The sequence below is a fragment of the Bos indicus genome, chromosome 3 (genome assembly GCF_029378745.1).
Source record: "Bos indicus isolate NIAB-ARS_2022 breed Sahiwal x Tharparkar chromosome 3, NIAB-ARS_B.indTharparkar_mat_pri_1.0, whole genome shotgun sequence".
NCBI classification, from domain to species: domain Eukaryota; kingdom Metazoa; phylum Chordata; class Mammalia; order Artiodactyla; family Bovidae; genus Bos; species Bos indicus.
In genome coordinates this window covers 55,277,184-55,293,455 of record NC_091762.1, presented here as the reverse complement: position 1 = coordinate 55,293,455, position 16,272 = coordinate 55,277,184, and the positions used below count along the sequence as shown (strand labels likewise).

Below are 16,272 nucleotides of genomic sequence, written 5' to 3'. Positions count from 1 at the left end.
CCCAGATACTGTTTTTTTTTCCTCCAAAGCTCCAGATATGTTTCTAGTGAGCAGTCATGTTTTAAAAACAACTGGACTCTGATGATGTTTTACTTTTATCTAGTTTGTTTCACTTTTTCTATTTCATATTCAGTGTTCCCGTTTCATTTAGTTTATGTTTTCCAGTTTCTCCATCTCTCTTTGGTTGTTGTTCTTCCTCAAGCCTTTATTTAGTAGAAAAACTTTTGTATACATATATATATAATATGTATAATATATATATTAGATAACATTAATTTTTACCTGATAAAAAATTTATGGCATTAAATAAATAAATCTAAGTTGGATAAGGAAGGGAGTGAAGATATAAAGGGGCTGAGAGGAACTAAAAGGTTCCATGAACTACAGCAGTGATTGTCAAACTTTAGTGGTGTAAGAATCACCTGGAAAGGGGCAGATTCTGAATTATTCAGTAGGTCAGAGTGAAGACCAAAATTTATTTTCAACAAAGATCCTAGTTGATTCTGATGTAAGAGGGCCATGGACCAATTTTTGAGTAGTAGTGGATGTGAAATGATAGTTTAAAGTGCTATTTTGAAAGAAGCTGAGAGAAAGAGAGAGGGAAATAGTGGGGGAGTGGTGATATTTACTGCAGGAATAGGTGGTTACAGTGTGAGATGACTAATTTATTATCTCAAAGATGGAACAGCCTAGAATGATGAAAGGTTTAGAGTATGCCCAAGGCAGTGGGTGGCTGAAGTGGAGAGTGAAGTGGAAATAAATATCACCAGGGGGGAGTGCCAAAAGTCTAGGTAATAATCCATGTGGACCCTAAAGCTGCCCCAGATGATGGCAGTACTTGTAAGCCACAGGCAAAACTATGAGCAAAGTTCAAAACCATTAGTAAATGAGGGGAGGGAACTACAGGTGGGTAGAGACCAAGCCAAAATATGAAGTTGAAGGACCTGAGTTTTTATGCAATGGCAGAGAAGTGAAACTGGCCAATAGTAGGTGAGCCCTTATTATCTGGCAGGCTTTACTTACATCAGTCCATTTCACTCTCACCAACAACTCACAAACTTCATATAAAGTGAAAGTGAAAGTGAAGTCACTCAGTTGTGTCCGACTCTTTGCGTCCCCATGAACTGTAGCCTACCAGGCTCCTCCATCCATGGGATTTTCCAGGCAAGAGTACTGGAGTGGTTTGCCATTTCCTTTTCCAGGGGATCTTCCCGAGCCAGGGATCGAACCCAGGTCTCCCGCATTGTAGGCAGACACTTCACCATCTGAGCCACCAGGGAAGTCATATAAATAAAGTAGGTGCTATTTTTATTCCACTCTTATGAGGAAACAGAAGCTGTTTTAATACAGTTTAGCAAAAAAAAAAAAAAAAAAGATCTCCAGAATATTGTTAGGGGTGAGGTTACCAATGGAAATATTCCTTTAAATTTTATTTTTACTGAAAGATTTTTTGTTTTCAATATCCAGCAAGTGGCAGCACCAAGTAATTTTATATTAGATCATTTAATAGAAACAACACACTCTGCGTTTATCAAGAGTTCTGTCTACTCCATGCCTTGATGATTTCTTCAGCAGCATCCAGTGTACTGTCTTTCTGTAAATTAATGAAATAGTTATCATTACAAATCAAAATAAATTCAAGATGAAGTAAAGATTTAAATACAAAAAGTAAACCAAAGTCAGTCCATCTGTAAGAGTCATGTAGTGGTTTGGGAACTGAGTGGTCCTCAACCCCTGATAACTTGAGCCAGGCTTTAGCTGGTCCTTAGCCTCTGCAGCTAAGACAGAGTCCAGGACCATGGCACGGGGATGGGGGATACCTTGAGTGGTGTCACTGGAAGCTCTACCCCATTTTAAACCACTTAACTTCAGCAGGAACACAGAAACTGGGAAGTGGCATCTATAGCATCATCCTTTGCCTTGGTGGCCAAATACACAAGTCACAAGCTCTTTAAGGAGCCCAGCAGCAAATCAAACAGGCCGAATATTTATAATGCCATTATCCCATTGCTGTTGGGCTATAAAAGTGAATGAGCCTCACAAGAATTCAATGTTAGGGGAGCTATAGAAGTGTCAACAGCAGTCATTTACATTATACTATTTTGTGACGCTGGCTGCCAGTTCAGAGCACTTTATTACTACTATCCTGACACCAAAAGAACTTTGCAAATTAACTAATATGGGGCCAAGGAACATTACCAAGAAAATGATCAACAATCTGTATATACAGCTCAGTCTGAAAACAGCTTAACCTAATTCCAGCCAAAACCATGTCTGTCAGATCAGTGCGGATGCCCTCACTGCCAAAGACTCGGACTTATAAATGACATTGATGCAGGAGAGCCTGAAGGATGTACTGATGAGATCCATATTTACGGTTTAGTTCGTTTGGGTAGGAAGAGCGCAAAATCACAGACTTCTCTCAAAGAGCCTTGTAGACAACAAAAGGAAACCCCTCCCTTAGCTCTCAACAAAGAGGATGCCAGGCGGAGTGAGACTACAATAATAAATTAATATACAATTACAGAAAAAAGTCAAAGGATACAGAAGAGTTTACACTGAAAAACAGTCATCTGTTTCTTCCCTTCTTGTGCCTTCTTACTACTCCCATCATCCTCTAAGTCAACTTCCTAAGGCAATTGTGATTTTAGTTCTAGTGATTACCATCAAAATCTAAGTAATGTATACTCCTAATTTTTTAATTTATCAACTTCAGACAATGTTTACCATTCTCTGCTCTGAATGAGGAAAAATTGGTTCTTTCATACTACTCTGCTCCCTCCTATTGAAGTCTCACAGTTATAAGCTCCTAACCCCACAGTTAGAGGGCCAACTGTAATGATATAATTTATTTGTTTTTTGAACAGGTAATATGTACATATGGTATAGAATTAAATTGATGGATAAACTTCCTCTTGCTTTCTCTACTCTTTTCCTTTCTCTTCCATCTCTACAGAATGACTTACTCCAAAGCCATTAGGAGGGAAACAGATCATGTATGGGGGTGGGAGAGCCTCATCAGCCTGGTGCAGGATGCTACAGGCAGAGTAAGTAAGAAGACCTTCCAACATGGGTGGCACGAGGTGGTGGTGATGACAGTAGTGGCACTGATCAGGATCAGGGCGTCAGAATCGAGGGGTAAGTAAGCAAGGCATCTGTATGGCAGGGTAGTTCCAGGCAGCATGGAGCCTGGAGGGGATGAGGCAGGCATCTGCCAATGCAGATGGGTATGGAGTGTCAGAGCCTGTAAGGGAAGAGGAGCGCTTCTATGCAGTGGGTGACAGTGGTGGCTCTGTATGTGGTGCTGGAGACTGAGGAGAGTATCTCTGCAGGAAGGTGATGGAAGCAGGTCAGCACATGGTGCTGAAGCTCAGGTGAGGTGAGGACGGTGACCATACAGGGGAAGGGCCGGCAGACTGGTAAAAATGTCAAAGCCTGAGTAGGGTGAAGGGTGTCTGTCGGGGTGGTGGGTGGAGGGGCAGTAGCACGGACAGGAGACTGGTCACATGCAGAGGTACCGATCAAAAAAGTGGTTAAGTGATGAGCAAGGTGTTTCTACTGTCAATACTGTCAAAGAAGGTTGTGACTAACATGTGTAGGGAGAAAGCTAGAATAAACTTGGAGGTGGTTTAAATGTATTTAGATAGTCATAGGAATAAGTAGAATAGATACAGACATAGAAAGGATGGACATACATTTACATGTTCCCTATCTCTGTCTTCTGGGAGGGCCTGGGAATACTAATACCCCAATGAGCACTCGTCATGCCCAGATCTTGGTTTCTTAATACCATTCTCCAGTAAAAGGTGATTTCAGGTTGAGCTGGACAATGACAAAGTGAACCTACTGCATCTTGAAATGCCAGAAAGTAAGAAAATGCTCAAAAAATGATGGGAGACGTGTCAAAGGAAACAGAGACCAGCTTAACGGGGTTCCTAATGGCCAAATTTTGGAAAATTTGAGCATCAAAATAAGTAATAATAATAAATTTTAACCCACTGAATAAAACAAGAATCTATGAGTCCTTACATATATGAATGGTTAAATGAATAAATTATTTGATTTGATATGGAATATTTTCATAGTTTCAAAGTACTTCACCACAAAACATTCATTATTCATCAAGGAAAAAGTGAAACTTTACAGTAGAGAAGCCTGGCAGACACCACCTCAATAAACTTATTAAACTTAACATCACCAGTTGTAGATAAAACTAAAATCATGTGCTATCTGATAGGATGCAAAACAATGAACAAAATATCACTTCTGTAGTTTCTACCAAAAGTGCATAACCTGAATCTATCCATGAGTAAATGTCAAACAAACGTTGAGGGACTTTCTTCAAAATAACTGGTCAATAATTTCCAAAAGTATCAAGATTATGAAAATCAAGGAAATCTGAGGAAACTTCCCAGCTTGAAGAAGACATGACAACTTAATGCAATGCATGATTCTGGCTTGGACTGACTGACTGATGACTGGTTGATTGACACAATTGTGGCCTGGGTTTATTTATTTATTTGCTTGTTATAAACAAGGACAGTATTGGGGCAATCAGTGAAACCTGAATTAGATCTGAGGATTAGACAGAATAATATAGCACTCTTAAGTTCATAATGTTGATGGTTATATTGTAGAAGAATGTTGTATAATGGAGAATGCATAATAAGGTATTTGGTGGTAACAGAGGCATCAATAATTAAGTTAGGAACTTGCCCTACAATTGTTTGGAAAAACAGGTTTCAAAACTTATTTACTGAGACTATTTAAACATATATTTCTTTAGGTAATCCAGCCTCCCATCCATCTCTCTCAGCCATTCAGTTTTCCTCCCCAGAAGCAACACTGGATTTTATTATGTATCCTTCCAAAGAGACAGTTGAGGCATTTAAAAGCTTCTTCTCCTTCCCTTTCCTTCTTTTCCTTTTTATGTAAATGATATCGTTCCTCACAAACTAGTCTGCTCCTTGCTTCACTCGTTTAGGTATGTGAATGTACCATAATTTATTTAAGCAGTCTGCACTGGTGAGTATTGTGGTTGTCTATTATAAATTTTTGATATTACAAACAATGCTGCATTGAAAATCGTTGAATATAGACCTTCAATATGCAAGTAAATCCACAGGAAAAAATCCTACAAGCAGAATTGGTGGGCCAAAAGACATGTGCATCTACATTTAAATAATTTTCAAACTAACCACTGTAGAGATTTTACAAATTATACTTGTACTCTCAATCAATGCATGAGAGTATCTTAGGAAACTTTTCAGTTGTTTTGGTTATTTCCAATCTAACAGATAATATAAAATTTCATGGCAGTTTCATTTTTCATTTCTCTTATTATTGAGATGTATCCTTTTATATATTTGACAGCTACTGAGGATTTTACTAATAACCATTGTAAAGTGCTGCCTTTGGTTTGTTTTGTCCTAAAATTCGACCTGCTTTCTTTCAGCTTCCACTTTCTTGGCATGTTTTGCCATCCTTTTCTTTTTCGCTTTTCCAAGCAATTGGGTTAGGTGTGTCAGCTTTCCCTAGGGGCTTGATGTTGCTCCAATACTGAATGCTGACGGAAAGGAGGTGAGTCTACACTGATCTTCCTCCTCTCCTGTCTCCATGGAGGCCTCGATCACCTTGTGTAGATACCAAAGGATCATTTATGAAGTCCAATATATTAAACAAGGTACATCTCAGCGTTTTTCTGTGACATTCTGTGACATTCCTGAGGCAAGCCATTTCCTTCCTTGTTTCAAATGGAAAGGATTCTCAAAGCTATAAAATTCTTTCCCAATTCTATTCGTTCTGCCCCCCTCACCCCGACCCCCCACTTCTCCAGGAACTCTAGGTATATCATTTGTCTTCCACATTTATACTTTTTCTAACATTTAAAAACTCTTTGTTCCTGGGAATTCCCTGGCAGCCCAGTCCTTAGGACTCCATGCTTTCACTGCTGAGGGCCCAAGTTCAATTCCTGGTCGGGAACTAAGATCCTACAAGCTGTATGGTATAGCCAAAAAAAAAAAAAAAAAAGAAAGAAATTCTTTGTTCCCTTCACTTCTTTTCACCCACTTTCCTCAATCCTCAGTGTGCTTACAGAAGAATTTAGTGTTCTCTTTGCTGCTTCCAATGTCACTACAGTTACCAATAGCTATATTTTTTCCCCTTCAATTTCTTATCTGATCTCTTACAGCTACCATTTCATCTTCTTACATTATCTTACTCTAGCTTCCCTGAATTTTAAAAAAAACTTCTGCTGTTAACTCTTGTTTTAAATGCTTTGAATTTGAAATGTAACACTTTTTTTTTGCTCTATGGCAACAGTTCTTTTTGCTTTTTGTTTTTTTTTTTTTTGTTGTTGAATATTCTCTGATACTTATTTTTCATTATATCTTTCTCCTTCTCCTTAATAGCATCTTTATAGATTCATAGCTGGTTCCTTTTTATTACTCATTTTTGGGTGAATTCTCTTTGTAAGATGACTAAGCTACTTGCTGGCTCTATGATTTGAACATGTATTTGTAGATTTGTATAAAGGAGGAGACAGGAAAGAAGTAGAAGGGAGTAGAAATTATCTTTGGCTCACAGTAAAGTTAAATGATTGATGGAGAGTTCAGTGAAGGGGAGTTCTTTTAGACTTTATTTCTTTTTAACTAATTTAACTGTCTCCCTCCAATTTAATGTATCCACCCTGCCTCAACACAGCTTTAGAAAAAATGAGAGGAAAGAGTAAATCTATAGCCCTTTCTTTCCACTTGGTTCGCATAGGTACTGGATGACATGACCATATGTTTCTACTCTGCCTTGTCCATGCTGCCAAATAGGTTTGGAGAAGTTTCCACTCCCAGTACACGTACTGTTCCTGCTGTTCTGGATAATGAGTAGGCTATCTATTGGCTCTGCCTATTAGGCTGTAGAAGCAGGAGCTTTTCTCCATGTCTTCCCTCCACCATTTCCTTCACTGTATTTGGCAACTCTTTCTCATTTACTGGGGGATTTGGAATTTTTTTTCCATTTTCCTAGCTGTTCTTTTTAAAAAATAATTTCCAAGAAGAGAATGGGAGAAGGCCTGTTGACCATTTCTAAAACTGAAAGTCTTATGTTACTTTTTTGTTCTATTAGTTATGCTTATAACTTCAAACAATATATATTTATTCCTCTATAAATCCACTATAAGATACAAGTATTAATGGCCTTACCCTTTCTTCCACATTTCAGATAATCAAATGTTGACACTGTTAGACTGTTAAAATTTATATTCTATTCTAAATAAGTCTCCCATAGTTTGTCTATATGGTGTCTCTAAAAGTTGAAAACAGTGTTAACATCATTCTGACCAGACTTAAAGATGAGTGTGTTGGTATAGAGAGTGCCTTAATTTTGATAAGACTGTTTTCAGTAGTGATAACATCTTAAAAATAGCAACAATACATTCAGATTATTTTTTTAACACAGATCTGATGGTGCTGAATTATCTTAGCTTTAATTTATCAGGGATGTATATTTTGTTTTCAGTGTAAAAGGATATCTTCCTGAATATAGAATTCTGGCTGACATATTTTTTATGTCAGCACTTTAAAGGTGCCACTTCATTGTAATCTGGTCTCTATTGTTTCTGGTAAGAAATTAGTCAACATTCATATCTTTGCTCCCATGCATGTGAAGTGTAGTTTTTCTCTGGCTGCTTTCAAGATCTTATCATTATCTATAGCTTTCAGCAGTTTAATTATGATGTGTCAAGTTGTGATTTTATTTGTATCCTGTGTGGTTCACTGAATTTTTAGATCTCCAAACCGCTATTCACCAAATATAGGGAAATTTAGTTCTTTATTAAAATATTTTTTTCTGCCACATTCTCTCTTTTTTTTTGGATACTCCAGTTACATGTATATTATTACTTGACATTGACTCTGAGGCTCTGTTTATTTTTCAAAAATAATTTTTCCCTCTTTTTTCAGATTGGATGATTTCTATGGATCTGTATTAAGGTGGACACTTTTTTTCCTCACATCCTCAATCTTCTGTATGTTAAGACTATATATTTTTCATACCAAGTATTACATTTTAAAATTCTTTAAGTTCCATTTGGTTCTCTTTTTAATTGCTTTAATCTAGTTGCTCATTATGACCATATTTCCCTGAACACATTTATAATATCTGCTTTAAAGTCCTTGTCTACTAATTCCTACGTATAAGTAACCCTTAAGATCTGTTTCTATTGATTGTATAGAAGTCACATTTTTTTCTTTTTCATTAAAGGTTGCATTTTCTTGTGTCTTCAAATGTGTCTGGATATTTTAATGTTATAGGTAAGGAGTCTAATTATGTTGTAATCCAAAAAACTCAGCTTCAAAAAGTGCTGAGTTTTGTTTTGATAATTTTATGGTAGCAAGCCAAAACTTAAAAACTGCATATGAGTGCATCATGCCTAGCAATAGAAAAAAAAATGGTGCTTTATAAACCGAAAGGAAGGACATTATAAATGTGTAGAACAGGGAACTTACTTTAATGAAGCAAAATCGCACAAATTTCTCAAACTGTGATTTGGTTTCTGCATTACAGAATGCTGAAACTGGGATGGCTGACAGTTTCTGAAAAACAAAAATATAAAAACTACGTACACTTTAAATATTAATTTTTAGAGCACAAACATTAAAAGCAAATGGATACTTCCAAATATCCACAAGAATTTCCAAAAGAAATGTATTTTTAAAATCCTCCAGAGAATTCTCTGGTAAACCAATGGTTAGGATTCTCTGCTTTCACTGAGAAGGGCCTAGGTTCAATCCTTGGTCACAGAACTAAGATACTGTCAACTTCATAGTGTGGCCAAAAAATAAAAATAAATAAATAAAATCTTCCAAATAACTGTGAGTAGAATATCAGGGAATAAAACTACAGTTCACATTTTTCAAAGCATGTCAACAGGCTTCCTTCATAAATCAACTATAACATACAGCCCAATATTGCAAAAGCCAATAAACATTACCTTATTTTTAATCATCCATTTCACGAATTTATAGTCATAAGGTTCATTGCTGTCCTTCATATCCAAGAGGTCTACATCTAAAACAATAATAAAAATTGGATGGCTATGTATTATATCTGAGGCAAAGTGTATTTCATTTGTCTACTAAGATTCAAGATTTCCTCATGCTGGATTCATACTGCATGGTATGGTGGGAAGTAAGGAATTCCCAGAGAAGCTTTACAGATATGATACTCTAAGGCACTACTCACATATACATCTGATTGATCATGTTTGTGTTTTAGCACTGGAAGACAGTAGGAAGAGGCAGTGTTACCTTTCCACTTAGAAATAATATATGCCTCTATGATCATTATTAAGGAAATAACCTCAATTTTTAAGGTATTCATCTATAAGAATTTTATTTCCAAATGGTAATTCATTATTAGATTGTGAGCTCCACAGGGATATTGCAATTTATCACTATCCCCATCTCCTAGGTCAGTATCTAGCATGTAAGTACTGAAAAGCATGTTTGTGGAATGAGTAAATTAATATAATTCACTATTTATGAAGGGAAAACATCTATATAGTTCTCCCAAGTGATGTATTTATTGTTTTCCTCTTCTAAATATTATGCTTAATTTTTTTAAAAATTTGGTGAAAAACTTCAAATACACATTCCTATATTTATCTCTTGTTCCAATCTTGCTTTAAGGTCTGGACAAGATATTTCTCTGGCACTGGGATTCAGCAACCTACATTTCATATTGTTTCAACTGTACTGACTCGTACTCAAGATCTTTTTGAATGCCCCAAAGCAACAAACACTGATGGTCACTGTAATCAATTATTTTATCCTTTATTGTGGCTACCCTGGTAGCTCAATTCATAAAGAACGTGACTGCAATGCAGGAGATCCAGGTATGATCCCTAGATAGGGAAGATCCTCTGGAGAAAGGACTGACAACCCACTCCAGTATTCATTCTTGCCTGGACAATTCCATGGACAGAGGAGCCTGGTGGGCTACAGTCCATGGGGTCGCAAAGAGTCAGACACGACTAAGCAACTAACACACACATACTTTATTGCTCAAAATAAATCAAGGCAGTTATCTTCTTTCTCTTATTCACTAAATTTTATTCACTAAATTTTTATTCACTAAATTCACTAAATTCTGGGTTTCTTCAAATTAATAGTGTAAAAACCTTGACACTAAAGAAAGTTTCACTTTTATTTTTTTAAATGACTTAATATGGCTTTCCTTAATGATTTTATTTCAATTTTCTCCTGTGATTTAAGAATGTAAAATTTCCATGTAATAATGCTAATAATATTATACCATTTATTACTATCTGTTAAACACGTTACATGATTCTCTCATTCATTTGTCCTATAATTCTGTGAGATGCAACAATTCTCATTTTACAGATGAAGTTAAATTACTACTTTAAGTCCTGTGTATGTATGTGTGTTTAATTCAGATTTGACTCTAAAAAAATGACAACTTAAAACAGAGTCTAATTGCAAATTATGTGAAAACTCCAAGTGACAATTACATAAGACTTAGCAGCAGTAGCAGCAGCAGCATACTCAAAGTTAACCTGGAGAGTAGTGATTACAACAGTAGAAGGAAAAAAAGGAGGGTACTGACAAATTGTAATTAACACTGTCTAAGAGTCAGATACAACTGAGCAGTTTCACTTTCACTTTTCACTTTCATGCATTGGAGAAGGAAATGGCAACCCACTCCAGCGTTCTTGCCTGGAGAATCCCGGGAAGGGGGAGCCTGCTGGGCTGCCGTCTGTGGGGTTGCACAGAGTCGGACATGACTGAAGCAACTTAGCAGCAGCAGCAGCATACTATTCATTTATTCTTTTTTTTTTTAATTTATTGAGGTATAGATAGTGAGGGACAGGGAGGCCTGATGTGCTGTAATCCATGGGGTAGCAAAGAGTTGGACACAACCTAGCAACTGAACAGCAACAACAAATAGTTGATTTACAATGTAGGGTTAGTTTCTGCAGTATAGCAAAGTGAATCAGTTATACACATACATATATCCACTCTTCTTCAGACTCTTTTCCCATACAGGTCATTACAGTGTGCTGAGAAGAGTTCCCTGTGCTACACAGTAGGTCCTCATTAGTTATCTATCTTATATATAGTAGTGTGTATATGTCCAGTTCTTCCATTTATCCCCCTCATCCAGCTTTCCCCCTTGGTAACCATAAGTTTCACTCAGTATGGTAACCACTCATTTATTCCTCTAACACTTAGAAAAGAGAAATTTATTGCCATGGTACTGAAAGAAAAGGAAGGGAATAAATACAATTCTAAATATTTTATAGTTAGGAGAAAGTTGTAATCTACTTCTTTTCAATGCTTCAGTTAGAGATGTTGAAACAAACTAAAGAAAATATTTGTTTACTGGAGGTAGGAGTTTGAACCATATTACAATATCACTCGCAGAGTCGGACACGACTGAAGCGACTTAGCAGCAGCACTAGCAGCAGCTTATTTAAGTAATCTATGAAAACAAAAATTGGTTGTTGTATTCCCACTATCTCCTCCCTAATTTCACACCTTGTCTTACTATCTTCCTATTTGTAATCTTGTCTTCTGATTAAATGTTTCCCTTTTTAGTTCTAGGATGATGCTCACTGGTCAGGGAAGTTGCTAAGTATAGCAGAAAATATATAAGTTTACCAGTTAGTACATGGATCTCTGCATTCAGAGTCTACCTCTGCTACTTATTAATTGATTAACTTCAGTAAATTTCTTGACTTTTAATGACATCTTTCTCAACTATCAATGGGGATATAACAGCACCAATCTTATGGGCTTTTGTGAGACTTTGATGTTTGTAAAGCAAATTACTGTATCATAATGCTCAAAAAATATTAACCAGTTAGTCACTGCTATGAGCTATAAAGAGAATTACTATGTCCATGAATTTTATGGTTCATTTTTATCTTTAAGCTACCATCAAATGAAAGTTTTGTTTCTTGCTTCTGTCTTTTGAAAAAGGTGGGACCAACCTCCAGTATATGGAAGAATTTCTATATTCAAAATAATCAGATGAAAGAGAAAAATAAAATAAATTTGTCTTCATATATAGAAGGGTCTTATAGACATTAACATTCTTTCTCACACAGGTGAAGGACCATAAAGAACACACATCTTTTCCCCCATCGTCATAAAAGTTGTTTTCTAGCCCAAATCCTTTCTTTTCCTATTACAACCATACTAGTTCAAGATCTAGGACCTAAACCAACACTGCATGCAGGCTGGGATCGACTGAGGATGAAATGGGAAACTATTTAAGAGCTTAATGCAAACAAAAGTTGCATTACTGTCTTTTTGATGTTTAATGTCAAAATCTGATAAATTTCTTTTAGAATTTACTATCTGGAAAAGTTTGGTTCCAGGAAAGACTTACTCTTATCTAAAAAGCTGTTAAGTTTAATTTTATAAGAATCATGTAACTAATCCCATTTTTCTATTTGTCTTTGTTGCCATCAAGCTTGGAACCAAGTTAAGGCTAATTACAATACAGCTGACCCTTGAACAATACAGGTTTGAACTGCTTAAGTCCACTTATACAGATTTTTTTTCAACAGCAAACACCATGGTATATACAATCCATGGTTGGTTGAATCCACTTTTGTGGAACCTTAGATAAGGAGGGACTACATACACAGAAGGACCTCAGATACGGAGGGCCAACTATAAATTATACATGGATTTTCAACTGAACAGAGTCACCATCTTGCAACCCCTGCATTATTCTAGGGTCAACTACATATGAACCCAGGTGACTAAAATATTTGCTTCCCCTACTCCATGTTACATTAACATACGAATATTTCTACTTACATGTTATTGCATAGAAGACTTTAAGTATGAATTAGCTCAAAGTTTTATTGGAAGCAGATAAAAGTAAAATAATTTTCTTCTGAATAGATGAAAACTGTGCTGTTTCTTTTTATCGTTTCATGAAATGAGCTACACATTTAAGCCCAATACAAGAAAAGTGATTTCTAAACCTTAGACTATAGAACATCATAAGGGTTTTTATATAAGAAGAGATCTTAGAAGCCTGACAAATATACCTCTCTGGCAACAGCAGAGCCAAGAACTCCTGGTCACTCTGCTTTTCTTATAACAAATGAGTAAATAATAATCACTGTTTTGTTATAATGTTGAAAGTTTCTAGCTTTGTAAAATTTAGTATATATAAAAGAATTTTCAAGCTCACTGGCATATCACTTCACTGTAATAAAACCTTAAAAACATTTAAAACTATGCAGAATTGCTGTAATTTCTGTCAAAATAAATTATGCTCTTAAATTTACTGTGATTAACACCACAGATCTGGGGAAGAAATATGTTATACATAAAATATTATTATGCTTCTAACTTTAGATTTGTACGGCATGTCAGAATTCCATATCATAGCTTCAAGTAATGTAAAGGTCATCGTTTTTTGGAGACAAAATTATTTGGAATCTAGCTGTATGACTTCAGGCAAGTTACTCCCTAAGTCTCCATGTCTTTAAAAACAGAGATAACAATGCTTTTTAAAAAAAGGGTATTTGAAGCGTTGGCACGCAGTAGACCCTCAATAAATATTACTTTGCTCCTTGACTTCATTTCTGTATACTCTAAAGTGACAAGTATTCTCCAATAGCATCAATATTTTAGAAATATTTTTTTTCTTGAGTAAAAAGGAAACTAAAATTTTACTGAAAGAAACACAAGGGACATATATTTTTTCATGTACCTGTTTTAAATTACATACCAGAACAAGGTTAACAGAAAATTCTATGTTTATTAGAATACCTAGAACAAATAACTCCATAATAGTTATATTCAAGGTCAATGGCCTAATCATCAAGATGATTGCAGAAAAACATTGACACTGTCGAAATCCATTTTCCCATAAATGAAAGGCTGATATTGGCTTTGGTACCAATCTTTTCTTCATAAATTTGATATAATTCCACACCTAGGTTTCTGCATATTTGAATAATAAAAACCTTTACAAACCTAGCATAGACACGTCAGCAATGATGAAGTATCCCCCATCAGGAACTATGGATTTTAGGCCAACACTTTCAAGTAAATGTACCATCCGATCTCTTTTTACTTCTAACTCTTTTGGCAAAGAATTGAAGTAACATTCTGGGTCATCCATGCGCTTGATGTCAATCCAGAAAGCTTGAGCCAAGGCTTCCTGTATATTAAGATTGAAAAATATGGAAAGGAAATATGGCAATGTTATGTACTGCCAAGTTTATTGGTATAATAAATAAAGATTGTCTGAGTAATATTACCAGAGAAGGCAATGGCATCCCACTTCAGTACTCTTGCCTGGAAAATCCCATGGACGGAGGAGCCTGGTAGGCTGAAGTCCATGGGGTCACCAAGAGTTGGATACAACTGAGCAACTTCACTTTCACTTTTCACTTTCATGCATTGGAGAAGGAAATGGCAACCCACTCCAGTGTTCTTGCCTGGAGAATCCCAGGGACAGGGGAGCCTGGTAGGCTGCCGTCTATGGGGTCGCACAGAGTCGGACACGACTGAAGTGACTTAGCAGCAGCAGCAGCAGCAGAGTAATATTACTGACAAGAAAGTCATTCAGGGAATTACAGTTGAACCTATGTGAAATTCTACAGACTAATGGAAGAATAAGTTACATGGAAATGATTACATCTAATGTGAAGAACTGAGGATGAACCACAAAAATTCAAGTTGAAATAGAAGTACAGTTGTCCCTTACTCTTCACACAGGTGACTGGTTCCAGGGCCCCCACAAATACCAAAATCCAAGGATGTTCAAGTCTTTTATATGAAATGCATCCATGGGCTCTGCATCTGTGAATTCAACCAACCCTAGATCCACAATCTTTAGTTGAATCAATGGATGCAGAACCTGTGGATAGGGAGGGCCAACTGTATTATATAAAGATGCCTTACTTGGAAATGAAAAAGACAATGGTGTTTTCTACTAAGATTAGCGTTAGAGTGATTTGCTAGATCTAAGCCTGAAGGACAATCAGAGAAATGATAAACTAACCAGCGTTTCCCCATTACCTTTCAGGACAAGAAAAGTGTAAATGAAAGCTGATCGATCCACTGTGTCACCCTTCATAAGTATATGAATCCCTGTACTAATCATTCACATTTTTTCTCCACTGCTTTTATCAACATCTGACATATTATGTTATTAAAACATTTACTTGTTTATTATCTGTGCTCCCCCAACAGGCTATAAGCTCCAAAAGGGCAGGAATTCTTGACTGCTTTATCTCTGACACTCAGTAAGTATTTGTTTAATAACTGAATAGATTTATTTTGAGAATGAAAAGAGTTGAATACAATAAAATCAACATCCAACTAGCTTTTATCATGATATCACTCTATAGTCATTTGAAAAAAAAAATTATTAGGATTTTTTTTCTTATTCAGTAGGTATTTTTGATAGGAAACAAAAAAGTTTATTGTAGCCAACATATTCCCAGTTTTGGCTTTTTAACTGCTTCCCAACAAATAGTTTTCAGTATTCTGATTATTCACAGAATGATAATACATAGATCCCTGTTTTATAGATATTAAAAAACTAGAAACAATACAAAAAAAAAATACATTAAAAAGTCTTGCAACCCACCCCAGACCCTATCTATACTAGTTTCATGTGTTCCCTTTACCCCAGATAGCCACTTTAACTATTTTCATATGGTTCTTCCAGAGATTCTTTAAGAAAGTATAAGCAAATAGTTTTCTCCCTTTCTTATACAGAATACAACATAAATAATAATATATACTGCTCTGTATCTTGCTTTTATTTTTACAATGTATCTTGGATATCTTTCCATATCAGTAATTATAGAATTTTCTCATTCTTTTTTGTTTTTCCTTTCCCTTTCCTTTCTTTTCACTTTTAAACAGCCATCGTGATAGAGTAATGGCCCCTAAAGAAGTCCACATCTTAATGCCTGGAACCTGTAAATATGTTACCTTGCACAGTAAAATTAACATTGCAAATGTGATTTAAGTTAAAGACCTTGGAGATAGAGAGATTATCTTGGATTATCTGTGGGCCTAATGTAATCATAAGGATTCTTCTAAGAGAAAGAAGGTGGCAAGAGAGTCAGTGTTACACGGGCTATGTGTTGATAGAGGCAGAGGTGGCAGTAATGTGACCATGGGAATGCGAGTACCACCAGAAGCTGGAAAAGACAAGGAGCAGATTCTGCCTTGGAGCCTCCAGGGGGAATGCAGCAGGGTCCACACTTGC

The 16,272-nt window shown here is 36.1% G+C and overlaps 1 protein-coding gene across 6 annotated transcripts in view; it reads right to left on the bottom strand.

The window, feature by feature from the left end:
* Positions 1-1,291: 1,291 nt before the first annotated feature.
* The window catches only part of KYAT3 (kynurenine aminotransferase 3), a 60,162-nt gene continuing 45,181 nt past the window's right edge, over positions 1,292-16,272 (bottom strand). For 5 of the 6 annotated variants that reach the window (XM_019957140.2, XM_070780122.1, XM_019957139.2 and 2 more), the window contains 4 exons: positions 14,019-14,205; positions 8,987-9,063; positions 8,502-8,588; positions 1,292-1,594 (listed from right to left, as the gene is read on the bottom strand). In XM_019957140.2, coding sequence (XP_019812699.2) covers positions 1,532-1,594; positions 8,502-8,588; positions 8,987-9,063; positions 14,019-14,205 — 414 coding nt within the window. In that variant the 3' untranslated portion in view covers positions 1,292-1,531. The remainder of the gene's footprint in view (positions 1,595-8,501; positions 8,589-8,986; positions 9,064-14,018; positions 14,206-16,272) is intronic. The other variant, XR_011564111.1, reaches the window with a different exon arrangement.